This window comes from Lipophrys pholis (genome assembly GCF_963383615.2).
Source record: "Lipophrys pholis genome assembly, chromosome: 12".
Lineage (NCBI taxonomy): Eukaryota > Metazoa > Chordata > Actinopteri > Blenniiformes > Blenniidae > Lipophrys > Lipophrys pholis.
The window spans coordinates 22,560,370-22,586,820 of NC_137641.1; the positions used below are offsets into that span (position 1 = coordinate 22,560,370).

Sequence of the window (26,451 nt, forward strand, 5' to 3'; positions counted from 1 at the left end):
GACTACATGATTGAACATTTATAGAAGGTATAGCAGAAGCAATCGTAAACCAGATTTTCATACATATAGCACAAGCAACCACCAATTACACTGAGGACGGCTGACTTGAATATTACTGCATGGACTTATCTAACACAAGCCTAAATATAAACATTAGTCAACATGGGTTCAAACAAGGGCTTGGATTGTTCTGCACAGGCATTCATTTTCAAAAAAATGAGATGAAACGCAGACATATTCATATTCACTAATGCTGCAAAAGTGCTTTTTATTCCTATATATACACTGCCTCATATTGCCTTAATGTCACAAAATCCTAACTTTTCTCTGGGTTTTGTTTGACAAACATTAAACTTGTTGATGTGTTTTGCTTCGCTATCACCCAATATGACGCTTGCAGCAGTGTTTACATCGCTGATCACACCCTCTTATTATATTCCCATTATGCTGCATTATGGGCTTCAGAGCTGCACAATGGCTCCTCCATGTTGCCAGGTACGAACTGGTACGCCAAAATCACACACCCACATTCACTCCGATACTGTCTCTATCACTTTTATATTTTTCTTCGGCTCCTTTCTGTGATGTGTATTTTGTTTGATACCTGATATGAACCCCTCTGGTTAGAACTGGCAGACACCCACCCACTTAGTTCCACCCTGCACTTTCCCATGTTTTCCCTTCACCCTGTTTAGAAGCCTCAGCCGTCCAGCTGCACATATCACCAACTCCCGTCTCACTGTTTTAATTTTCTCACCCTCACTCCCAGTTTGGCCTCTACTCCAGCCCTCCGGAGTTGAGTTTGGCTGAAGGACCTTAAGACCAACAGACCTTCAACCCACCCTCCTCTCTGCCCTCGAGTCTTACCAGTCTTACTCGAGTTGTGCCTGTTTACCACCATAACCATACCACCCGGTCCAAGCTTGCAAGCAGGTTTCTAGGCTTGGCCTGTGAGTGTTAGTGTGTGTCACTCCCCTCCCCTAAGCACAGGTGGACTTGTAGGGAACGGTGCCAAATACTTTTGGTTTAGAGGGAGGGAGGGGTGTTGGCTGAGGCTGGTGGGTGTAGCAGTTTTTGTTTTGTTGTGTTTCTTAGATAACCGTTTCGCGGAACGCTACCTTTTCACTCCTCCAAAATCACTGACACACCTTCGGAGCAAATTTGCGTCTCTATCTTGCCCCGCTCTCACTTTCACAAGTCTGCTAGTGCTGAGACAGCCTGGGGAGCGAGTGCGCGCAAGAGGAACTGAATTCAAACCTTCGGTTCTTTAAAAAGGTCAGTAATGTGCTGCTTTCTCTTTCACTATTTCTCCTGTAGTATTTTCCATATTCTTAAAAAAGTCATAGTGAAAGTTACATATATCCTGTCTTGGCATGCGAGAGCCGTCGTCTACCCACTGAGCGCCACAATCACACTAAAGGATGGCTGACCTTTTGTAGAATCGAGTTCCTCTGTGTTCCCATTGCAAGTTTGTGAAATGTTTCATGTCACAAACTTTATATTAGGTTGAGCGTATATTTGCAAAAAAAAAAAAAAAAAAAAAACCTACAAAAAAAACAAAACATGTAGCTATTTTCATCCATGAAATGTCCTGTGCAGATTCTGCAACAGATGTGCTTACAGTGAAAGCCTCCCTCTTCACAGCCACACACACTGAGGAGGAAGCAAGTGAAAGCATGACCAAGCTGGAACAGATTGAAAGACTGATATCACGATAAGTTGTTACTGAAGCAGCAGCTTGTATAACAACACAGACATTTAATGTGCGTGACTTTATACTGCATATGCATCCATCATCCTGTCGCGAAGAAGCCACGCATGTGCTTGGCAGATGCAACTGAACACAGCCTCGGTATGAGGCGTTTCGGATTGACAATGCAGTAATACAGGATAACAGGAATCAAGTCTCATCATACAGTCTAAAGCAGCCTCGTCGATTTCCCTGTGCAACACATGTGGGGGCAGAGGTGCGACGTTCCTCTTAATATCACAAGGTAAACCTGCACATACAATCACAGTAGTGACAAATACACTTTTGGGTCAAGTCAAATGCAGCCTCGTAACATTATCATCAAGCATGTGGTTTTGATTTTTTCTGGTGTATTAAAATGACTGAAGAACTTAAACATCAAAATATATTGTGTAAAAAAAAAAAAAAACATTACATATTTCAAAGCAGTATGTATACGGACAGGATTCAGCCTGTCACTTTATGAGCTTCCATCTTCAATCATAAAAAGGTAGAAGTTATGGAGCTTTCTTCCTGGTGCAGTGGGGGTGAGATAGGGATACAATCAAGTAGACGCAACCACACCTCTTCTCTCCACACACCCTGACTTCGGCTCTGTCTGCCTCATTCCCTCTCTTGGATTATCTGAATAGAACCCGATCCTTGCAGGTCTTTTGTTGCTGGGCCTCTCTCACATTGGTGTGTTTAACAAACATTACCTGGGGCAGGAATCATTCATGTTTGCACAATCTCTCCCATATTATACGCTACAGTTAAGCTAGTAATCTTTACACACACACACAAAAAAGTAGAAAGTCACAGAGAGAGAACGTCTATGTGGCTGTATAACAATTCCTGGACTGATGGACTGAGAGGACATCAGTGTCGTGGACAGAATGAATGAGGATGTGGCTTCATAAATGCAAAATTACGCAATGTGTTCATGATGAAGACTGACAGAGTGAATGAGTCCACACGCCTTCATCCCACCTGACAGCGTGTGGGCATGCCCGTGTAACAGCATTTACGTCGGGATACACAATCAGATTTTAACCTCCCGAGGCACAGGTGTCATTCCAACAGTTGTGTACGAGGTGAAAACAAATCAGTCGTCTAAAGCTCCTCGGAGAGAGAAGACAAAATCCTATCTGTGGAGAAAAGTTTGAACCAATAAATTTGACGCGCACCCTCAAGCATCCCCGCTTGTGTTGAAGAGAACGCGTGCATCTATACGTTCATGCGCCCGTGATGACTGGGTGTTCGTTTGTGTGTGTGTATGCGTGCGTGTCCGCCCTCCTCCGTAGGATCGAGGGCCAGGTTTTGTTGTGTGGAGTTGGGCTGGGTGAGTAAGCCGCCCCTCACAGATGAATAGAGGATGGGAGGAGGCTTGAAGAGGCTGCCGTGGGTGGGAGGCCCGAGCCCTGCCAAAAAAGCTCCTTCTGTGGGATTTGTGTACTTTTTGCGTTCCTCACGAAACACAGCGCCTGGCTCAAACGACAAAGCAGCCAAAGGGAGGCAGGCACTTGCACTCCCAGAGGTCGGCTCGATCGCACCCTCTCTACTTTTCAAGCTATATACTTTCTTTCCGTTTGCAATTTTCGCCATTCTCCGCTTCTTTTTTCCCCACTGTCTCTGCTGCCGCTTCTCATCACTTTTCAGTGTTTGTCTGCCATAAAATGATTGATTATGTTCACATATTTTAAAAGAGAGGCACAACAACAAACAGTGTGTCCTCCACTTGATTATATTATTAGAAATGTGTTTGATTGTTCTTGGTTTGCATTACCATCGCTGGAAAAGTCGCTTATTTTCATGACTGTATAACCTACTAGAGTTATGCTTTCCTACTTGCAAACTTCACCTCATAATAACTTCTGACTGATTGGATTTCTTTTTCTTCAACATCCTATTTAGCCCCTTTTCAAATTCTATAATACCATAGATTTGTGTGTACATTTACTGAGTTACAATGGAAATGTTCTGGTGGTGGTTCTTATATTCTTTAACAGGGTCAAAGTCATCAGAGACAGTTGGCGTTACACTTTTTTTGACATGTGAAATGTCAGTGGCAGCCACGATTTGTGATGTGGTCGTGCAGCGAAGCATTTCACAGACAAATTGTGGGTGTTTCCTGAATGTTACCTAGATAATACAGAATAGGCCCCTGTAACCACTGGCAACCCACCTAGCTTTAGCTCAGTGACAGGCACAAAGAGACGTGACTCTCAGCACGGCGATCAATCGCCTTGTAAATTGGAAAATTAAAGCCGTAAGAGATGTTGCAGGGAACATATAGAGCCGAATGTCATTCAGCATCAGGGAGTTAGATTAAGAAAAGAAGAAAGACAGGGAAAAAAAAAAAAAGAGTGTGATTTCATAATGTCTAAAAGAAAGATCTGGGTTGAATAAGTGGGTCCACCCACCTGTGTGTGAGAGGCAGCAAAAGAGAAAGCAGGGCTTGGATGGCAGTTTTAGAGACATGAGTGTGTGGGTTAGGCTAGCTGGCCTGCTTATGCTATCTAATCACTCGGAGAGAAAGGAGAGCAGCATACCTTGATCCACCCACCCACCCCAGACAAACAGCAGTTAGCCTGCTAAGTACTATATGTGGTCGCCTGCAGCTCTAGGTTGTACATGGGCGAATGGAGATAAAATGTGACAGAGTCTGCAGGTAACAGACGTTCAGCACAATTATGTCTCATTCTGTGTTTGGGAACAAGAGAGATGTGTCAATCTGGAAGCAACTGTGGGTCACGACTGCATATGAGTGAGTATGAGTGTGAGCCACGCTTGGCGTGTGTGTCACACGTTGAACACGCAGGCTGTAATCCAGCAGCTTTCAGGTAGAGATGAAACTAATGAGAGTTCATTGACTTAAACCAAATTATCGAGGTGCGTTTTAACCTGAGGCGAGCTATTGTGGGTAAGTGGCACGTTTATTAATGAAAGTAGAAAATGCAGACAAATATGATCCATTTATGTTATAAAAAATGTGTGCTTATATATCAAATATTAAATATGTTGCACCTCTTAGGTGTTTAATGCTGCAGCTGTGCTGGTTTCTTGGCTTCTTATTTGTCATTTGGGTAGAAAACAGATTAGTTACCTGTGTGATACCTGAGTGGGTGGAATGAAACTGAGTTTGCATCCAAAAATAACTGACCTATGCATCACATTTGTATATTTGTGAGTATGCATGTGGCTCAGTGTGGCTTGCCCCCTCGTGTGCGTGCGTGTGTGTGTGCGTGTGTGTGTGTGTGTGTGTGTGTGTGTGTGTGTGTGTGTCTCATGACAGGCATCTGTCTCCCCTGCCCTGCAGCCTGACTGGTTTTAATTAGGAGGTGCCAGAGTGCCCGAGGGCTCTCCTGCTGATACACACAACACACACACACACACACACACACACACACACACACACACACACACACACACACACACACACACACACACACACACACACACACACACACACACACACTACCTGAGGGCAGACAGAGGCTGTCCCACCAAGGCTGGCCTCCCTCTCGTTATCACCATAAGGAGTTGTCCTCATTCACCTGACGACCCTCGCACCGCGCACACAACGCACACACACACAGTCACACAAAGTATTGACACCAAGTCAATAAAAAAGAAGACAACTGAACAATGAAATACATTGAGAGGATGCATTTCGCTGGTAGGGAGTTTTGACTGCTTGTACATTTTGTTTGCAGTTTCAGGTCCAGAATAAATTTACATATTTAAGCAAGAGTAGAAAAATAAAAGTGGCCACAAACATAAAGAACGATCCTGTTTATTTGTCTTCTGTTGGCATTGATTTAGACCGATAAACATAACCCCTTCATCATATACTGTATATATATCTTTTTTTAAAACATCCTCCAAAATATGGCTTGCTTATTCTTTATCATTTCGCCTAATATGTGTAGACATCTAATAATGCAAATAAGCGCCTCTGACCCCACCCTCTCTTCTGCCCCTGGCCGGCAGTTTGACTTGAAAGTGATTATAAGGTAGTACAGCAAAGTAGTTAGAAGGTCTGGGTTTAAATACCAGCCAGGGCCTTTCTTTTTTAAGTTTGCATGTTCTCCCTATGTGTGTGGGGGATTCTTCTGGGTTCTCCGGTTTTCTGCCACAGTCCAAAACATGCATATGAGGTTAATTGGTGACCTCAAGCCCAAGTTTAAGCTGGATTCATTCCTGAGTTGTGGAATTCAAGAAATGCTTGAAAAAGAAAAAAAAAGAAAAAAAAGAAAAAAGAAATGCTTGTTGTATAAATTCAAGTATTTGTACTGAATATCTGTACACTGCAGTACTAAACAGCAGAGCTGACAGCGTATTTCATTTATCACGTGGCTTCTACCTTGTAATTAAATTTTTTTTTTTTTTAAAAAACACCACATGGACATGGTAACAAAGTTAAAATAAAAACAACAACTATATTTTTGTTAAGGATTTCTCTGTAGGAATTTATTTTATCCTCACACACACACACACACACACACACACACACACACACACACACACACACACACACACACACACACACACACACACACACACACACACACACACACACACACACACACACACACACACACACCTGTAAAAGACTAACTCTGTCTCTCTCTGTGCTTGCAGTTCTAAATATGCAGCTTGTGTACTTTACCTCCCTTTTGGCAAAGCTTCCAATACTGATTAGAGTGTTTGAAAGATCTGTAGATCTGGGGAAAGTTCAAGCAGAGACAGACAGGTCAGTGGAGAAGAAACGCCCTCACCTCGCTCACCCAAATGGCATGCTCCTGGGCAAGCTTTAACGACCGCGGTGCAATGACAGATGGGTGGATGTCTTTGAGAGTATTTGTCTCTGGCCGAGTGAGGAAAGAACCGACAGTAGCTTTACTGTGCATCTGCAAGTCTGTCTATGTCCTTGGACTTGTGGAGGCTGGGGGTGGGTGTAGATACGGGAGGCTGCTGCGATGGCGTATCTGTGGATTGTGGAGGGGAGGGGAGGGGGATGACTGCCTCCCTTTCCTGCTTCTCACCCACACCAGGCCACACCTGGCCTCGAGACAGCGGGGTAAAGGGCACAAGTTGGGCTGGTTGGGATTGTCTGTTTCTGCAGCTATTAGTCCGAGGAAGGTCTGCTCAGCACTTGACTGAAGCCTTTTTTTTCCCCTCATTATTCACAACTGCTACATTTGAAACCTGTAACCTCAGCTGAGTAGACTATAAAGTTTAATTTTATTCATACTGCTTTAAAGTCCTCTCCTCAGAAACATTTATGATACCATATTAGGTAAATCTGTGTTGAATAATTTAAATTTCCAGATATTTAGTTACCTAACCTTACACCGACCGAGTTGTACGAGATCGTCATCCTCTCATCATTTACAAACATAGTGACTTTTGATCTGTAAAAACTGACTATAGCTGAATGTACTGTATGCCTTCCTGGAGAGACTGTGAAAGTGTGGGCTGTTAGTAAGATACATCTAAGGAGATTTTCTTTTTTTCTATTTTCTTCTTTGATGCTCCAATCAGCACTGAAAAATACTTTCATTTTACAAAATGCAGTCAAGGTTGAGGAAAGATCATTGTTAGGCTTTAAACGATGGCTAGAAAAATCAACAGACGTTAGTGCAGTTTCAGAGTTAACATACAGTTTAAGGGTTTCAGATCACCTATAGTGTACCAGTGTGTTCGTACAGCAACTAGTTTACAACGTAAACTCTCAAATAAGTAAACGGTTGCTAGTTCTGAGGGCGTGCTGATGTAATTAAAACACTAACAAGTATTTCTGTATCGATAATGTGAATCTAATGAGTGACTCATTGATGTGAATACATGAAAATAGAATGTGTACTAATAGAATCTGAATAAAACGTTGCTGGACTTTTTGGGGGGGGAAACCATCTTCTACTTCTGATGTTTGAAAGCAGCAATATGCCAGGATCAAAGAGAGATCAGAAAGAGTGAATAGGTGTGTGTATGTGTGTGTGTGTGTGTTAGTGTGTGTGCGTGTGTGTGTAGGAAAGAGTTTTTTTTTTTCTCCTAACAGCATCGAGGGGGCTGTTGTGTGTCAAACAACCTAACCTGACAGTTAAGCAGTGCAAGCACACAATAGAACTTTCTGGAGCCAGTAGTAACGGGTGGAGAGGGTTAATCAAAGGTTTTTTCAGGGGGTAGTAGGTCTCACCCTTCAATGAACTGAATTCTCAATAATGAAAGTGTGTAAGTGTCTTTTTGTTCCACTGACATGCAAATTGGTGCTCTGTGGTATCTGACTGCAACTATTGCTACAAGACAATTTGAGATTTTCAGATGAGCCCCTCTCACAGGCACAAAAAACAGCCACTTTTAGTCCAAAATGTAGGCATTTCTCTGCCGGCGGATCTGTACTTACTGTACGGCGAGCCAGGCTGACTAGTACGGCATCAAAGTCTCCTCCATATCAAGTTTATGTAACGATTGCTTCACACCCCATCCTCCCCTCCAAAGTGCCAATCTGGTGTCCTGGTACGGGTGTCGTGCTGGGAGCAGCAGGTGGCAGTAAACAGGTACGCTGAGACGCCAGTCAGACAGACAGACAAAACAGATGACTCTTACTCAGCCCCTCCAATCCTCCAGTCTTCTCTTGTGACACGCACACAGAGTGGCTGAAGCTCAGCGCACGCGAAGAAATGAAGGGTAGCCAGACTCAGTGTTTTTGATTTTTTTTTTTTTTTACTAATTCAAAATATAACTTGTTGCTGAAAGCTTTTTTGTTTGAGATAAATTACCTCTGAGATGTACAAATTCTTTTTAAGATACCAAACGTACCCTCATTACCATCACAAAAGCATCCATGGTGTCCATCTCTCAATTATCTCTTAATTATATCTTCCAAAAATTCTGCTGCTAAAGAAAAGGGTGCCGTTTCAAACAGTTGACCAGTTACAGGTACCAGTTACAGCGTGCTGCTATGGCGGCGGCAACGTGTTCAGGACAGATATCTGAACTTATACGATGGCCAACGTTGTTTTTCTGGCTGTCTGGCTGGCCTGCTTGCAGTTAGTGGCTAACCCTGTTTATATATACTGAATGCCAGTGTGAGCTGGCCTCAGCTCTCACCCTGTACAAAACAGTGTAAACCACCGTGGGCATGGGCTGCGGTTTGCTTTGGTCCATGTTTTCCCCAAGGGGAAGTGGGCATAGCAGTCTGATGTACACTCTGATGTCTACTTGTTTGTGGAGGTCACCTCGACACAGTTTGACTGCTTTCACGTTGTGATTGTTGGTTATGATATATGGATGGTTGGAAATACGTCAGTACATCTGAAAGTCCAGTAACCCACTAAGAAAACAATTTCTGTCTGCATATCCTTCCTTTATGAATGAAATGCTGCAGGAATCTTATTATCAAACAACTATTGGTGTTTTGCTAAATCCAGAGTCTGACCAGACAATTAGAAATCTTTTTGAAGTAGGAAATATATCACTTAGGTGATAAAACTTCCATGAACCCCAAAAAGGGTGTGGTTTAATGATGTCACACCGGAAACCTCAAATGCTGTTTGAGAGCCCACGAATGTGCTTTGTCATAACATTTGGCTCGTCTGTGAAAACAAGAGAAAAAAGTTCCTTTTTTTTTTTTCTTTTTTCTTTCAGCTTCTGAACAACATACATATTTCCTCACATCATAGGAAGCAATGTAAGAGGTTATTTTCTTGGCTTTGTAGGCATGAATGACATTATTTCTCTGCTTTCCACGGCCCGTTTAAACCGCTAAATATATCCACAAAGCTTCTATTAATCAGAGTTCCTCTCCTCCACTCAAGTCAATACTTATTTCTACACCTTTCTGCATACACTTCCTCCTCCTCCTCCTCCTCCTCTCCACAGACTGAGGTGGTAGTGGCGGCGAGCTCACCAACTGTTACCCTGCATATTCACTTTCTGAGTCAAAGCAGGAATCTAAACGTTGGCCTTCTGCTCCTCTCAACCTTTGAAAAACAGTTTGACCAAAGAAAGAGCATACGCCTGTCCACAGTTGCTTGCGGTATTTCTCAGTGGTTGTGGTTGAATTGTCTCAGATGCAGACAGCTTTAAAGTGATTTTACTTTTCAAATCAACACATCTGACTACATCAGCTTTAGTAAAGGGGACACAGAGCTTTTTTTTTTTTCCTTAATAAAACTTACTGTTAAATCCAGCTATGTGTTCAAAACCGGTGCAAAACTGAAGGTGGCTGTCTCTGAATAGCTTTTGTTTGTCTGCTTCTGTACATCTCAGCCTGAGAGCAACCCAACAGAGGTGCACAAAACAGTTGTCCAACTTTTCTCTCTCTCTCTTTTTTTTTTTCTCCTTGCTTTTTTTACCCTCCCTCCGTCTCCCCAAACAACCCCTTCGAGTTCCTTTGCCCCGGTCCCTATATACCAAAATCCACTCTTAACACAACTAAAAATTCATTTTGTCTGACCTAAATCAGAGGGTGTCTGCGCCATGGGCTTATTACACACTGCGCTTAAACTTGTGTTGTGGAGGAGGATGGGGTATTATTATCTTCCAGCTACCCACCCTGCTATAAAAACTAGTGGTGCGACATCTCCACAGCGCAGTGCTGCTGCCCTCCCTCCCTTCCTCTCACTCTCTCGCTCGTCCTACATGAGCCACACACAACAGAGAGCCTGGCTCTAAACTCCACACTAGCCACTCTGCAACACGGAGAGACTCAAGAATCACACTCTGCTCTCATGCGCTGCGCTGCCTTGTTCCTCTCCATTGGATATTCCTCTCTGGCTGCTTTGTTTTTTTTTTTGTTTTTGTATTGTTCATTTTTGTGAATGGGCATCAGTGCCCAGTGTGTGGAGCCTGTGAATGGACTGACTGCTTGGCTGACTGACTGACAGACGAGCGAAGAGAAAGGCAGCTGTGTTTCAATTAAAGAGAGCAATGCTGAGAGGTCAAGTGAGGAGCAACAGAGCCTTTGAGTAGTCTGGAAATACAAAGACACGTGAGCGGGAGCGAGAAGCTGAAGGTACGGTAGGTGATGTGCCGCTGAGAGCTGAGGAATGCTGGGGAACGTATCAAGACATGTGTAAATTTATGTGGGAGCCAGACTTGTGGTGCATGCATGGGTGTGTGTATATGTCCATAATAATTTGTCACAGTATTACAGCGTGTGTGCGTGTGTGTGTGTGTGTGTGTGTGTGTGTGTGTGTGTGTGTGTGTGTGTGTGTGTGTGTGTGTGTGTGTGTGTGTGTGTGTGTGTGTGTGTGTGTGTGTGTGTGTGTGTGTGTGTGTGTGTGTGTGTGTGTGTGTGTGTGTGTGTGTGAACAAGCTTGCACTTGTGCGTTCAGTTACAGCGTGCACGTGTGTATCATTTAGCGTTTATACGAGTGCCGTAGCCCTCTGCCTAACACCATAAAGGCCTGACAAGGTGCAAACAGGTCAATAAAGTCACCCGCCGACTCGTGTCATTATTTCGGCTGTTGTCTAAATTTCGTTGCCGTGAGATTCTGGAAATAGCACAAGCATTTATAGCATCACAACACATCTTGGAAATGTCAAACATAGTAGTTTTAGTGGACTTAAGTGTGTGTTTTGTGTCCAACTGTAATTACACACTCGAGTTACCATATCTATACGACACTCTCCATCAAATCCAAAAACAAATACTCAGGTAATTCATAAAGTTAGAAATGGGATGTTTGGGAGTGTGGACCAAATCAAAACATGTTATGGATTTGAGGCTGAGCTGTAAATTATTGTTTACCTGCAGTGTCTTTATAGACTTCTTAGCTCAGGTAGTTACGAAATGTGATTACCTGTATTACTATTAGAGCTGTTTACCAGAGTCCGTCCTCTTTCAGCTCTTAAGTTTGTACTCATCTAATTCTTCAATGATATATGTGGCGTATCAAATTGCTAAATAAGGGTGTGATTCTCTTTTTCTGTGTCGGATATAAGAACGTGTATTATTTGACTGAAGGTAATGCAGGAAAGCCTCTGTGGCAGGAAATCTAACATAGATAAGAATCACGACGTGTTCGCTTAAAGACACACTGAGTTTCATGTTCTCATGAGGCTACTTTCTGTTTTGCATTTACATTTGCCAGAGTGAAATAATTGCGTTCAATTGTACCTTTTAAAGTACATTCAAGGTTACCAGGTTGATTTTTAGAGTCTTTTTTTTTTTTTTTTAATTAAAAAAGGTGCACATAAGCTTTAAAAGTTAAAAACCTTCTATTCTACATTGTGGCACTCAATACAACTTTTATGTCAAATTTCTTCTCTTTATTCAACTCAAACAAAGACATACAGAAACATTGTGTGATGTGGGGGAAAAAAGAAAAGAAAAGGAATTTGCCAATCAATTCTCTGTGAATTGTCCAGACACGACACTCTCCTAAAGAGATATTCAGCAGTGAATCATAAAGTTGTGTTTACTTTTTGGGGTGACAGAGATAATGGTGTGTGGCTATGAGCCTCCCTGAAGGCACAGGCGGTGACACTTGGTGCAAACAGGCGCTTTAAGGGGCCAAACTGGCTTAATTAACCTCGAACTAAATGAAGACTAAACTGATTAGTATTATTTCACTTGATCAAAAATCTGATAAATACAAACAGACAAATATACATAACGCGCTAAATTAAATGAGGCGATTTACACATTTTTTTACGAACTGAAGTATTAAAATGAAGTCAATAATGAAATGTAATATTTTGCAGACCTGTTGAAACATTTTTGTTCAGCATATTTTCTTTGAAAGATAGTGAAGTTGAGGTGAAGTTCAAGGATTTCTTCGAATTTGTTGCAGGTTCATTGTCCACAAAAAGTTCTAATATTCTGCCTTACTAACAATGGGCGCAGGCTCACATAGATTTACTGAAATAATACGGTTCAGGTATTCGCATTAAAAAAAAAGTTCAACTTTCACGTAAAATTTACAGTTAAATGCTGCAGTGTGACCTCTGACATTTCATTTTCACTTTATTGAAAAATAAACAACCCATGTTGTAACTAGCATTATATCCCTTCCTGACCGGCTGTAATTGACAGCAATTAGGACCGAGTGTAAAAACCCTTCCGATGCAGCCTAAAGGCTCCCAACAATTGACACTTAAAACACCGGGCGAGGAACTTGCCTCCTGGAGAAACAGGTGCACTGGTGTTTCACTGGTGATAATGGACTAGCTTACACAGTAGGTCCAATGAATGTCTTCTCCTAATAAGGGGTGAATTTTGGCTGTCAATAGTCTAAATTATTGGCTGTGCAATTGTCCGTCTGTGACAGTTGTTTAGCAGGTGTTTGCTATGGGCAGTTTGGTGACAGGGGTAAAACTCTTGACTGCTGGTGATTTAGCATGTGGGTCAGGTGGATGCACCGGCCTGACAGGGGTAAACTAGGCTTTGGGTGTTGCAGCTTACAGGCCAAATGAGTGTCTGCCCGTGACAAGGGTTGAGATGGACATTAGCTGCTGATTTGTGGCCTGAGCGGTCAGGGTTGGGGACAAGTTAGCCACTCTACTCTGGGTATAATGATGATACAGCTGCAGCACGGACAGAGCGAGGAGGAGGAAGAGGAGGAGGAGGAGGTGAGGAGGAAGAGGAGAATGATTAGGATAAGGGGGTGGATGAGGAGGAGGAGGAGGAGGTGGTGTTGGTGGTGGTCAGCGCCGGGAAAGCAGATGAAGTTCTTGGGAGAAAGACGACACTGAATGGAGGTGACACATAATTTGGGGTGGGAGTGCTGAGTTGAAAGTGTTAGTGACTAAGTGAGGCATGAGAGGAGACGTGGCCATTACAGGAAGGAGGAAAGAGAGATATATAGAGAGAGGCCTTTATCAGAAGTCAGTCTAACAAACTGCATGACAGGGAAAACTTCGCATATATCTGTGACACAAATAGCAAAAAACAGATATAGTTCATTTTTAAAAAAGAAAGCCACTTTTTATAATTATTTATTCATTCAAAAAGTCTGTCACCACAAACAAGCCGGTTTCTGAAAGTTGACTACTGTTTATTGAGTTAGTTTTACAACTTTAAAAACGGACTACAAGCCAAATAGTAATTATCGGTGCCCTTTCTGAAGGCGTCCCCACCCTGGAGGCACCGCTGGGTGGGTGGGGTGTGTGAAGGGTTAAGATAGTTTGGCTGGTGAAATGTCGCTCCAGGACCTTGTGGTGGGAAAGCTGTGCCCTCCTCCCCTCCCTGTCTATGTGGCACATCCTCCTTAGATCCTCTCCACATTGTAATTAGGGGCCGGCCGCTAAGAGTTAGTGCGAGCTGGTGGCTGGCAAACAGTGGGAACCGAGAGGGGAGTGGTGCTCGCTGGGGCATCAGGCGAACAAACAGCAACAGCAGCACGTGTCCCATAGTTCCAGGAGTGGGTGGGATGGACCGAGAGCAAGCGAATGACAGCGGGTACGCCAAGCCCTCCTAGTCAGACTCTTTTTTCTCTCTCTCTCTCTCTCCCTCTTATCCACTCGGTGTTGTTCCAAGCTCTGCACCATTGTTTGCCTTGGCAGGCTGTTACAGGGAGGGGCCCCTCCGCTGGTGTTTGTGCAACCTGTTAGGGAACTTTTAGGGCCATCTGATCTCTCCCTCCCCTTCTCACTGGAGATTCTCCCACCTTTTAACCAGCTTGTTGTTTTGTTTTTTTTATGAGTATTAAATTGACGTATCATAGAAATCGGATATTGCTTTATTCTTTGTGATGAGCAAAGGAAATATAAAAACTTTCACTGTCGCGTGAAGCTACTGGACTGAAGTACAGGTTTTTGCACGAATTTGGAAAAAAAAATACAGATCCAAATTCCTTTTGTTTGTTTATTAATATTTTGATTTAAAATGTATCACCCAATGAGATTTTGTTGTCCATGTAAGTTTCTCCATCACTCTCATGTCCCGGTTTTCCCGGCGAGGAAGGTGCGCGGGCCTCTCAGCCTATATTGTATGCCGCCGCCCCCTCTATAGACATTTCAATTATGTCCACACTGTATCAATGGCATGAACATTGCAACAGTTACCTAGCAACAAGACCGACAAAAATAAACTACATGTAAGATTGGTATCCAAGTTGTATACCTGCAGGTGAATTAAGGGATTTTCTGAAATAGTTTCCTTTTCTTTTTTTTCCCCCTCCTCCTCCTATGGCGAGGCAGGAACAAGAAAGTGAGACTTTGTGATACTGTGCGTGCGGGCGTGCGTGCGTGCGTGCGTGCGTGCGTGCGTGCGTGCGTGCGTGCGTGTGTATGCGCGTATGGCTTCAGTCCATTTAGAACCAGTCAACAATGCAGTTGTGGCGAGCGGGGCCGCTTCAAAGTATTTATCTACACATGCCTCCAGTGACCACCAAGTGTGGATTCTCTAAATTGAAGCTCTATTCATAGATGTGAATGAATGAGCACCCTGCCAGCAGAGGTTTTATCACTGTCAGTGTAAACAACAGCGCAGTGAATCAACAGGTAGGAACTCATGCAGCTGCGGAGTGGAAACGCTGAGAACACAACCGAGGTTTGTCTGCGTGCTGAGACAATATCTGCTGCTTAGTCGCCGTCCTATGATTCAAATGAGCGAGGACAAGAGTGCAAGTAAGCACTTTGGCAGGATACAGTATCTAGAGTACAATCTGACCTCTTTTGGCATTCTCTCCTCTTCTCACCACATCCCAATCGCGCACGGTATTGTTCAGACGAAGGTATCAGTTTTCGTCGTGCTCATATCTGGCAGAAAAACACAAGAGGGATTGGACATTATGAGCATTATCACAGAAACTGTCACGCATTTCGATCGCACCTCAACAGTGTCAAGTCGGGTAGGGAAAAAAAAAATCGACTCTGTTTTTTTGTCTTATCAAGATGATGGGTTTCCCTAACTCACACAGTTTCAACAAGAAATCGTGATAACACATTCAAGAATAAATATTCCCCGACGTGATGTTTGCTCAAAATGAGACATGCTGTATTTACCACTTGTTGCCTTTGCTGCACAGATGGTGCACAAACAAGCATGCCTACAGTATATTTTAATAAAGCAAGACTGTCACTCATTGTGTTAACAATATCAGTTTCAGTTAAGAGCCTCCCCCTTATTCAGGTCTTTTCTTTTTTTTTTCCACAATCCTTCATCTAATGAATGGATGCTGCCCGTCATCAGAAACGCTTCAATGCAATACCAGGTGGTAACCGAGCTGTGGACGATTTATCACTCCGGCTGCACTCTTCAAATCAGTGCTTCAGATACTGTTTGATCTTTTTACTTAATTCATCCTCGTCGTTATCCCAAAGAGTAACTTCCTCATCAGGAGAATCCCCACGGCTACATCAAGATGTGCTTCATCTCAGTGTGTGAAGCCTAAAATGAAGTTCAGGAGGCAGAGCCTGTCCTTACAACTGTGTGGGTTTATATTCATACAGGTGTAGTGTCAATAGCTGGAACCAACCATTAAGTGTCAGCAGGAAATCACACATTTAAGCATCTTAAAAAAAAAACAGAGGTTTATGTTCATGTGGGCTAAACGATGTTTATTCTGCTGCAAAATGAGGCCAGTGTTTAAATTAATAAATTCAAATTGAGAATATAACTTCACGTGTGACAACGTCTCTTTATCTCTGAGTTAAAGTCTCACTGTTGTTACAAGCATTATTCAATTCAAGATGCTTTAAATGAAAATGGAAAAATAGCTGCACATATACAATTGCGTGCTTGCGTGCCTGCGTGCATGTAAACTACACGCACACATACAAACTCACAAGAATCTCTGAAGCAAAAAAAAATGAAGAGATAAAATAAGACTAAAAAGATGAATAAAAAAGGATATACAATGTATGATAATACGCAGTATTACATGAAAAGAATTAAAATCAAAAGAAAGGGAGAGGTAATATAAACACTAAGGTATTTGTGAAAGCATACATACCGATATAAATTAATATAAACATCTTGAACTGTGCTTGAATCAAAATATATGTTCAATGTCAAGTTTTTTGTCATTTTTTAAAATACATTATCATGCTGTTTATTCAGTATTTTTTCATTATCTTGTCGAATTGCACATAAGCAGGATGCTGAAGAAGATGTGATGTATAGATGTTTTTCTATTTAGTATTATTGTGAGGTGGGCACAAATATTTATTCAGAGGAACAGAAAGAATTTCAGAAATGTGTGTACATATGTTCGACACACAAACACCATCGTGCATTTTTGAAGGCTGAACAGATGTTTAAGCTTTACATTCAGACATGAATGAAAAGTTGTGTCTTGTTCACAATTGAGAAACGCATTTGTGTTCTTTAAATGATTTCCAGTTTGGTCTTTTTCTTTGTTACTCAGCAGTTCCACTTTTGTCTCCCTAACCAGCTGTGACACAGAGAGGAGGATGGTTCACCACAGAGAGGAGGACCTGATCGGGATCCCCTTCCCAAACCACAGCAGCGACGTCCTCTGCAGTCTGAATGAGCAGCGCCGCGACGGCCTGCTCTGCGATGTCATCCTCATCGTCCGCGACCAGGAGTACCGCACCCACCGCTCCGTTCTGGCCGCCTGCAGCCAGTACTTCAAGAAGCTCTTCACCGTGGCCACCGCTGACGGCGGAGACCCTCATCACGCCGCCGCTGTGTACGAAATTGACTTTGTCGCTCCAGAGTCTCTCACGGCCATCCTGGAGTTCGCCTACACGTCCACTCTGACGGTGACGGCGTCCAACGTTAAAGAGATCCTGAACGCAGCCCAGATGCTGGAGATCCCCTGCATCATCAACGTTTGCCTGGAGATCATGGACAGTGGCGGCGGAGGCGGCGCAGACGGAGGAGGGCGGGAGGAGGAAGGAGAGGAGGAGGAAGATGAGGAGGAGGAAGACGAGGAGGAAGAAGAGGAGGATGAGGAGGAGGAAGCGGGGTCGAGAAAGGACGAGCATGAGGAGGAGGAGGACAACGTCAGCGAGCGGTCACTGCAGTCACTGGAGAGCAGGGGGGAGCGGACGCCTCCTGGGACGGGGGACTCGTCTCCGCCGAGCACCTCCACCTACCACCAGCAGTTTGACCTGCGCAGACAGTCGTCACAGTCTCTGTCTCCAGACACCATGAGAGCAAAGCAGGTACGGTTGCATCTAATCTTGCTTGTTTCATGTCAAACAGGAAGGTTTGAAGAGGCATTAATGAAACCAAACGCGCTGATGTCTTTTTCATCATCTTCGTCTTTTTTTGTCTCTTTTTCAGGAGAGTATTGAGAGTCGTGCCCTGAAGGATTTCTCCATTGAATCTCTTCTCCAAGAAGGGCTGTACCCCCGCATGTCAACACTGGACAGGAGGGCCAGCTTCTCGCCCCTCCTCCCTGGATTCTACCCTTCCGTGTGGGCTGCAGAGTTCCCAGCGTTCCCCCAGCAGCTCCACCACCAGCACCCTCACGCCGGAGCCCCATCGCAAGCCAGGCACCAGCACGCTTTCCCGGCCTCGGCACCGCTCGAGGCCCCCAGGCCCCTCGATCTCGCTGTGAAGCGAGAGATCATCAAGGAGGAGATGAAAGAGGAAGTCCCGCCCAGCCTGCTGCAAGGTGATTTCCTGAAAGAGTTTGTCAGCTCGGGCGTGGGCGGCGCAGTGAACGTGGGGTCGCTGCCCCCGGAGGGTCACTCACTGGGCCCCATTAAAGATGAAGCGGACTTCCGGTCGTACTTAAGCTTCTTGAGCTCCGCGTCCCACCTGAGCGCGTTATTCCCTCCCTGGCAGCTGGAGGAGGAGAGGAAGATGAAACCCAAAGCGTCGCAGCAGTGTCCGATCTGCAACAAAGTCATCCAGGGAGCCGGGAAACTGCCGCGACACATGAGAACACATACGGGAGAGAAACCGTACATGTGCACGATCTGCGAAGTACGATTCACCAGGTAGGTGGAGCAGTGGTTCTTCTGACACGCGTTTCCCATCAACAAACCAGCTAAAGATTCTGCTTCTTGTCTGCATTTTGCTCACAAAGCAGCAACTTATGTAAAACAGTAGGTTTGACGGAAAAAATACCCCGTGCGTGTTTTGTTTTTTTTAACCTTATCTGAATATCAAAGGGTTTGAAGTGGAAAGCCCCTCTGATGGTTTTGTTAGTGGTATCGCACTTACCTTCATCTTTTTTTCTTTCTTTTTTCTTTTTTGTTCATATTTTCCATCTTTATTTCAAAGAAACACCTAAATGCTCACGCTGAATACTAACTTCCATTAGCTTTGAATATTAGTCAGGTTTACAACGTAAAATCTAAGAAAGCCAAAATAAAGTATTGTGATTCTTCTGTTCACGTTTCCATATTTTACACACTAGAACATGTTTTCTTCTTTTTTTTTTTTGTTCTTTTCCCAGACAAGACAAACTCAAAATCCACATGCGGAAGCACACGGGCGAACGTCCCTACATCTGTCTTCACTGCAACTCCAAGTTTGTCCACAACTACGACCTGAAGAACCACCTGCGCATTCACACGGGGGTCCGGCCCTACCAGTGCGAGCACTGCTACAAAAGCTTCACGCGGTCCGACCACCTGCATCGACACATCAAGAGGCAGAGCTGCCGCATCTCCCGCCCTCGACGAGGACGAAAGCCAGCTGCTTGGCGGTCCGCGCCCACCAGCAACTTCCTGTGCCCCCCTGCCGCCACAGCCAACCGCTTCGAGGAGAACGGGTTAAGCGCCGCATACCAGGGGGTCAAGGGTCACGGACTTGGGGAGTTGCTCGGCCTCGGGAACAGGGGTCTGGGATTTAAGAGCGCGGCCAGGGAGAGCCGGGAGGAACGGCGAGCAGAGGGTAAGCACGTCGCAGAGGAGGAGAAGGCGGGAGCAGGGAGGCAGAGGGGAGTATTTGCCTTTGCCCTGGCTGGAGAAGAAGTACTTACCCATTCTCCATTTTACGCTGCCGCCTCTGACCCCTGGACCATGAGACTTGAGCGCGCTCCTCCCATCCCTGAGCCGGCCAAATGAACCGTGGTCCACAGGAGATGAAGAGATAAAAAAGAAAGACTCAAAAAAATTATAAAAAAATCTCCTTATTCTTTGAATCTGTTCTGGTCCAGGAAGTGAAATGCAAACATTTTAAAGTCTGCTGATGTGGCAGTGGTAAAACCTTTTTTTTTTTTTTTTTTTTTTGACAATGCAGTCCAATTACATAATTGTGTCAGCCCTGTGAATGTTTACATCTAGTTTTATTGCATTTAAGAAAAACGGAACCATTAGCTTCTCTTCACACTACGTTCAATAGTTTTGGGTGTCTCATCAGCAATATTGATCCACAATGCAGATAAAATGGCATTGACTCAAAGTATGGTTACAATTCCAACGTAAGTCTTAACTTCGTAAAAAACAAATGAGAGTTTGTTCCCCTATAAAAACTAATAACCAAAATCGCTCAATGTTTTGACCAATGAAACGCTGCAAATTCAAACGAGTGACTAAAATGAATGAAAAACAACCAAGATGCATCAAATAAAAAGGGTTGTAGAATTGGGTTTTCACACAAACAGAAAGGAATTTACATTGAAACTGAACGGCAACACAAAAAGAAATGGTGGTGAGGTGTTTTGTGTCCAAGAGTCTTAAAAATGACCAGTGTTCTGGTTAAAAAAAAAAAAAAAACATTTTAAAATGGTTTGATCATTCACTTTTTCTTTAACATTTTCTCAAAGTAAGGTATTCCACTTGAAGTCTAAACCAGGATACGCGATAATGTGACATTATCCTTTCACTGCCTTGTTCTGGTTTGAGCTCCTTGTCTGCACTATTGTATATGAACACAAATCTTTTGCCATGGTGGTGTTAATTATGGTGTTTTGCTGATGATGATCAAAAAGAAAAGAAAAAGAAAAAGAAAAGAAGAAGAAACGAATGAATACATATATTGCGCTTAAAGTTCTTTGAAAAATCCTTCCAAAGACGTGTACTTTGATATGCCACAGACTTGAATACGACTTTGTCCTAATGTTTAGGAGTGTTTCCACAGAGGATGTGTATATTTCTGACTTCTCGACTGCCGCTTTCGCTACACAGTGCGCTCGTGTTCTTTCTGCCGCGACGGAATCAAGAAGGGTTTCGCTCCCACTCTTTTCATATGACGTTCATCTCTAAATTGTGTACAAAGAAGTTCGGAAATTATTTGAGTTATTGAAATGAGAAAGTATTTTCTTGCTATTTATGTGTATTTAAAATGAATGAGCCTTGGCTATATTTTGCAAATCTGTTTTATAAAGACACTAAATGTTGAACTTCTCGTGTGGGGGTGTAATTTGCCTGGATGGATGGATGGATGGATGGATGGATGGATGGATGGATGGATGGATAGATAGATAGATAGACAGACTGATTTTTCGTGGGATGTTTCAGCTTCCAGCCCAAAGAATTAATTGCATGATTTTGTATAATGACTGTCACAGTAAACTGCTTTCAGCCAAGAAGTTACGCAATAATATAAATGTGTTTGTATTCCAATCCGGGAAATTCAATGTTATGTGCTACCTTCGCTCTGCAATACCTGCCACTACACACCGTTTGTTATTCACACCTACATAAATAACAGTGCGGCGCGAGTCAGCCGCAGGCTCGCAGGTAGGCAACGTTTGCTGTGACACCGGGGGTCACACAACAGCTGACGTCTCCGCCGAGATCAACTGTACATTTTGATGGTGAGTCGTGCGTATAAAATACATATTTGTCATCAATGAGTGCGAGTTATCATTCAGGACGACACACATAGGGAGAGTTGCAGAAAGCAGAAGGAGCAGGAGACAGAAAGCGGTATATGATAGATAAGAGTCGTGAAAGGTCACAAATAGTCGGCCAGAAATTGTTAAACATCTTATAAACACTGACTTCAGTCATTATTGGCAAACTTTGATCATTGTGAGACTGTAAAGTTTCCTCCCTACTACCAAAAGGCCAAATTGTGACAGTGCACCTTTACCAAAGTTATTCACGAGAATAAATTCAATGAAAAGAGCTATCTGCACGGCTCTATTTCTATCAAACAAGCACGCATTTTATTTTTCTTGAAATAAACTCACCCATTCTTTTTCGATACTGCTTCATCCCACTTTGTTTCAAGGCCCATCCCAGCTGACTTTGGGCAAAGGGAGAGTACAACCCGAACACGATGTCAGTCTATCACGGGGCAAACAGAAACAGCTGCACACAGTCACATTTACACACATGGGCCATTTAGAAACACCAATTAGCCCAAAATGCATGTTTTTGAAACCAAGAGTACAACTGGAAAAAAGCCATGCATGCGAACTCCACACAGAAACGCCACTGAGCACTTTGCTCGCCGCTATGCAGCCAAAATAAATGCTCTAATATAGTCAATTGAAATCACTTCAAATGATAGCTGGTACTTCTATTACCTGGGAAAGTGAAACCAATAACATCACTTAAGTTATGGGCCATGCCATGTTCAGTTGTTCACCCGCATTATATTGAGTTGTATTTCTAATAATTTCATCACCTGAAATGACAGGTATCTCTGGGCAGATCATTTCTATCTCAGTAAATACAGATTTAGTGATTCAGATATAGAGGAGAAGTGTGTGTATGTTTTCTAGGGACTTCTTAGAAAAAGAGATTCAGAGACTAACTAAATCACAAGGTATTTATTTTATAGAAGAAACTGATGATGATGATGCTGCTGACTTGTTACTGTTGGATCATTTGCTTTTAATCATTTCCTTTCCCATATATAAATAAACCAGTTACTGAGGTGTAGTTTTTCCTTATATCACTCTAGAAAAATGTTCACTGACGTTCCCCGAGCAGAGAGAGTGTCTATTCCCAACATCTGGTGACAAAACTTCAATTGTTTTCAAATGAATAAAATCTCTTCATGACTCCAAAGCGGTCATTTTACAGGCTGCGCCTCGATCACTACAGCGCTCTTTTGTTTCTTCGCCCTGACCTCTAGTGGAAAATAAGAAGTACTGCATGTGATTTATACCGATGGCTTTTTGATGCCGTTAAATCCCTGCAGAGGGCGATAAAGGTTAAGATTTACTTTTACGTCCTTGCAGTCAGCCACAATTGGGACACAAGTTAAAAAAGAAAGAAAAAACAATTTAGTATTGGCAGGGGAACTTCAGGAAAAACAATAACAAGTTCAATTTGGCGTGTTGAATGATAGAGGGGGGGGATATGAAATCCCCCTTTCTTTCATGAGGGCAGAAGTTTACACACGTCGCTGCTCCATGGTGGTTTTATGACTTATATTTAGAGGTTTTTATGGTACAAGTGAAACGTTTTGTTTTTTTTATTAACTGTGCACCTACAGGGGTGATGAGCGTGTGCTTTAGTGTTCCTTAATAATCCAAGAATCCCTGCAGCAGATTTTTGGTTTGCTTTAATGGAAAAAGTGAATAAAACGACGTTAAAACGGTTGAATCTCATTGAATCAGAGTCATTTCCTTCCAACTTTCTTAACGGACAGATGGCAGCTGCAAAAGGAAGTCTTGGCTTGTTCTCATTTATTGGGGAAGTAAACTTATCTTGTGCCTATTTCATGTTTTAGGTTTGGATCTACGTTTTTTAGACAGCAGGTAAATGTCAGCATTTTTTTTAACTGCTTCTTAATATATATATATATATATATATATATATATATATATATATATATATATATATATATACGATATATATTAACGACCAATTCTGCTTTACCTGCCTATACAGCGGCCAGACTATCTGTTGAAAGCAGAGTAGCATTTAGCAGCCAAACAGCCAGTCATTTCCCAAGAGGTGATGGAAACCAGCCTAGAAGTAAGACGGGAGATAATAATGGACTTGCATTCAATTAAATCACCTGAAACACAATGCCAAGCCAAAGCTAATGCAGCTCCATGTCTGCTGGATGAGTCAATGCCTGTTGTGCAAAAAAATAACAACACACAGATCAGAGTGATTATACAAACGTTTAAGGTATGGAGACCCAATTGTGATTCTAGAAATGAAATGGACAAGCTTATATAGATAAAAAAAAACTGATCATTGTAACAGAGCAGGATTCATCTTAGTCCGATGCAGAAAAGTAAAAAGTAGTCATTTCCAGTTGTCAGATGGATTTTAGTCTGAAGGTCCCGCAGCTGTTACACAATTTCATCTTATTGATTTGTCCCCTTATAATATGTGATTTAGTAGAAGAATAAATCACTTTAACCTGAATTTCTTCTAAAATCTCAAAAGAAAAACCACTGGATGTATAGGGTTAGTTTTGAACACAACTATTTCATCACTAATGTGATTTCTGCAGCAATCACATGTTGAGTAATCAGGACTTTCTGCTAACGCAGTTTTGTCATTTACATCTGTGCTTCTTTCTCTTATGATAAGTACAAATGTCTTTGGCGGCACAGGCATGGAAAATGGCATTGATATTTTCAACATTGGACAACTCTTGATCAAACATCCTTTGTACCATTTATTCTCAATGTTTCAGTCCATCCAGACCGTCAGCAAGGGTCAGACAATGTTAAAATTGTCAGTCACTATTTTTTATTGAACTACATGATAAAACGCTGAGCTAAAGAAAAAACCGTGCTTCATATGACTTCTTTTTGTCTGATTTGGGAGCTGATTGCTGATACTGGAAGTGAACTGGATGTCCTGTAAACTGTGTCATGACAGTCTGGTCAGACAGTAACTGGAGCGTGAGAGACGTCAGCGGAACATGCACACCCACCAGACAATGTGTAAACGGTACATGTGTGTGTCTGTATATGAGTGCATGACTTCCTGAACCCACAACCCTCCCGAGGTGTGACTTCCTGACCCAGTAACCTGTCGTCCCCTCTGGGTTCCTCCCTCTGCTCCACTCAGTCACCACCCTGGTGATCGCACAGGAGAGCCCGCACTGGTACACACAGTGGTTCTGACTGGATCTGGTTATGTGTGTGTGTGTGTGTGTGTGTGTGTGTGTGTGTGTGTGTGTGTGTGTGTGTGTGTGTGTGTGTGTGTGTGTGTGTGTGTGTGTGTGTGTGTGTGTGTTGGCGCATTGTGTCAGCACACACAAAGCGTTTCTAATAGGACATCCTCTGAGGAAGCGATATGACAATGCAGCTACGCAAGGCAGCAGCGAGTTGGACCGCAGAGTCGGCTGAAGGTAGCGCGGAGCGATGTTCTCTGTGGGGTTTCTGTGAGGCCAACGAGGAAGCACCTTCAGAAACAAAACAAAACAAAACAAAACAAAAAAAACCTTGAAAAGGCAACAGAAGGAACAATATGTACAACTATGGTCTGATGAGCTGCTCGGCAGCGGCTCCAGCTCCTTTGGTGCTGCCAGATATTTGTAGTGCAGTATTCTCATTTCAAATGTAAAATATTTCCTGAAGTGGGGAAAAAGTCCCATTGCTTTTCAGGGTACATGAGTTTGTGCAGTGTTAATCATGCATGCGCTCACATTTTCACGTCAGGTCGCACGTTGGGCGAATTTAGAATGACCCTTAATGTGTTCTGAAAAGAAAAAGAAAAAAAGACAACTAAACTTTTCCATTGCTTTCTCTATGTTTGACACTTTTACCTCGCTCTCAGTAAAACGAAATTGGCAACACTTTTATATTGAAACTTGTCTCAAATATCCCAAAGTACTGCAGTGACATGCATCACGCAGAAGAATTGAATGCCTCCCTGAATAGGAACTGTACAAACGACACAATATGACGAGATCCGACAGCTTTCAAAGCAAAAAAAAAAAAAAAAAAAAAAAAAAGAGCCGAATCAATTTTTTAGTAGCCGTAGATGCAGGAATCATTGCCCTCAAACCGCAGGGTGGCGGGTAGACTCACACTTCCATTCTGAAACTTGCAAAACTAACAACGCATCACAGACAATGGCCGTCTTTGGATGCAAACAAATATCCACAGCAGCGTCATGACAGGTTGAATATTTCAAAAAGCGTCTGACACAATAGACGTCTGAATTTAAGGCGAAAAAAAAAAAAAAGAAGCAGATTTAACAACACAGTTCCTGTTTTATTCAGATTTCTTTATTTTTCTGATGGTTTCAGCTTTGGAAGAATCCCCCCGCCGTGTTTACCAACCGTTACTGAGTGGTGGAAACCTCGCTGAAGAGAACGGTGACAGTGGAGCGAAACAGTGTGCTCACGGGGACGATGGCAGGATATTGCGCTCCAGGTAAATCATTGAACGCAGTTGATCGTACGTAGCTTCGCGGATGACAGAGCGATAGAGAAGAGGCTTCCTTCAATAAATACACTTCAATATCAGTCACTTGTCTTTGCTTTTACTTTGTTTGCACGGTCATATTGCTCGTTGATTATTTCACAGTGTGGGCGCCATAAAGTTATTTGAAAAAGGCCGAAAAAAAAAAAAGGCCGGCAGTTTCAACGTTCTCTCTTATCCTCTCACCACACTGGCAATGTTAATATTAGTGAGTTCAAATAATAGTTAAAAAAAGCTATCATTTTCTTTTTTGTTTCCTGATCCAAACGTTAGAATTAACAGCACAATTCTGGTCATTCATAACAAACATTGTACGCTCTTGAGCAGCTGCTTTAATGCAGATTTTCTATCTCAACAGCTGCAGACAGTTTGATAGCGTCCTTCTATGGGGCGTCATCGATCACCTCCACTCTCAATCCTCTAACAGTCGCCAGTGGCAGACTGAACGAAACGTGTGCTGTGTGCTCTGAGAGGGCCGGGAAGGCACCAGTCATAGGACTTCTAATGAAATATGTATACAGGGATATAATACAGGAAGGTTTTACAGCG

At 43.0% G+C, this 26,451-nt stretch overlaps 1 protein-coding gene across 2 annotated transcripts; it reads left to right on the forward strand.

Moving 5' to 3' along the window:
• The first annotated feature begins 1,124 nt into the window (after positions 1-1,124).
• zbtb7c (zinc finger and BTB domain containing 7C) lies at positions 1,125-20,947 on the forward strand. Of its 2 annotated transcripts, none has more exons than XM_080477676.1 (4): positions 1,125-1,275; positions 17,080-17,815; positions 17,937-18,598; positions 19,060-20,947. In XM_080477676.1, the coding sequence occupies exons 2-4, from the start codon at positions 17,099-17,101 to the stop codon at positions 19,670-19,672; spliced, it is 1,992 nt and encodes a 663-aa protein (XP_080333802.1). In that variant the 5' UTR covers positions 1,125-1,275; positions 17,080-17,098; the 3' UTR covers positions 19,673-20,947. The 2 variants fall into 2 exon arrangements, with proteins under 2 accessions (XP_080333802.1, XP_080333803.1); XM_080477677.1 differs by lacking the exon at positions 1,125-1,275 and adding an exon at positions 10,326-10,751.
• Positions 20,948-26,451: the final 5,504 nt, after the last annotated feature.

Bases quoted from the DNA above. Each gene is read 5' to 3' on its own strand.
- zbtb7c (XM_080477676.1), top strand. From the start codon at position 17,099: ATGGTTCACCACAGAGAGGAGGACCTGATCGGGATCCCCTTCCCAAAC. The intron at 17,816-17,936 runs GTACGGTTGCAT...TCTCTTTTTCAG, and splicing joins ACACCATGAGAGCAAAGCAG to GAGAGTATTGAGAGTCGTGC. The intron at 18,599-19,059 runs GTAGGTGGAGCA...TTCTTTTCCCAG, and splicing joins TGCGAAGTACGATTCACCAG to ACAAGACAAACTCAAAATCC.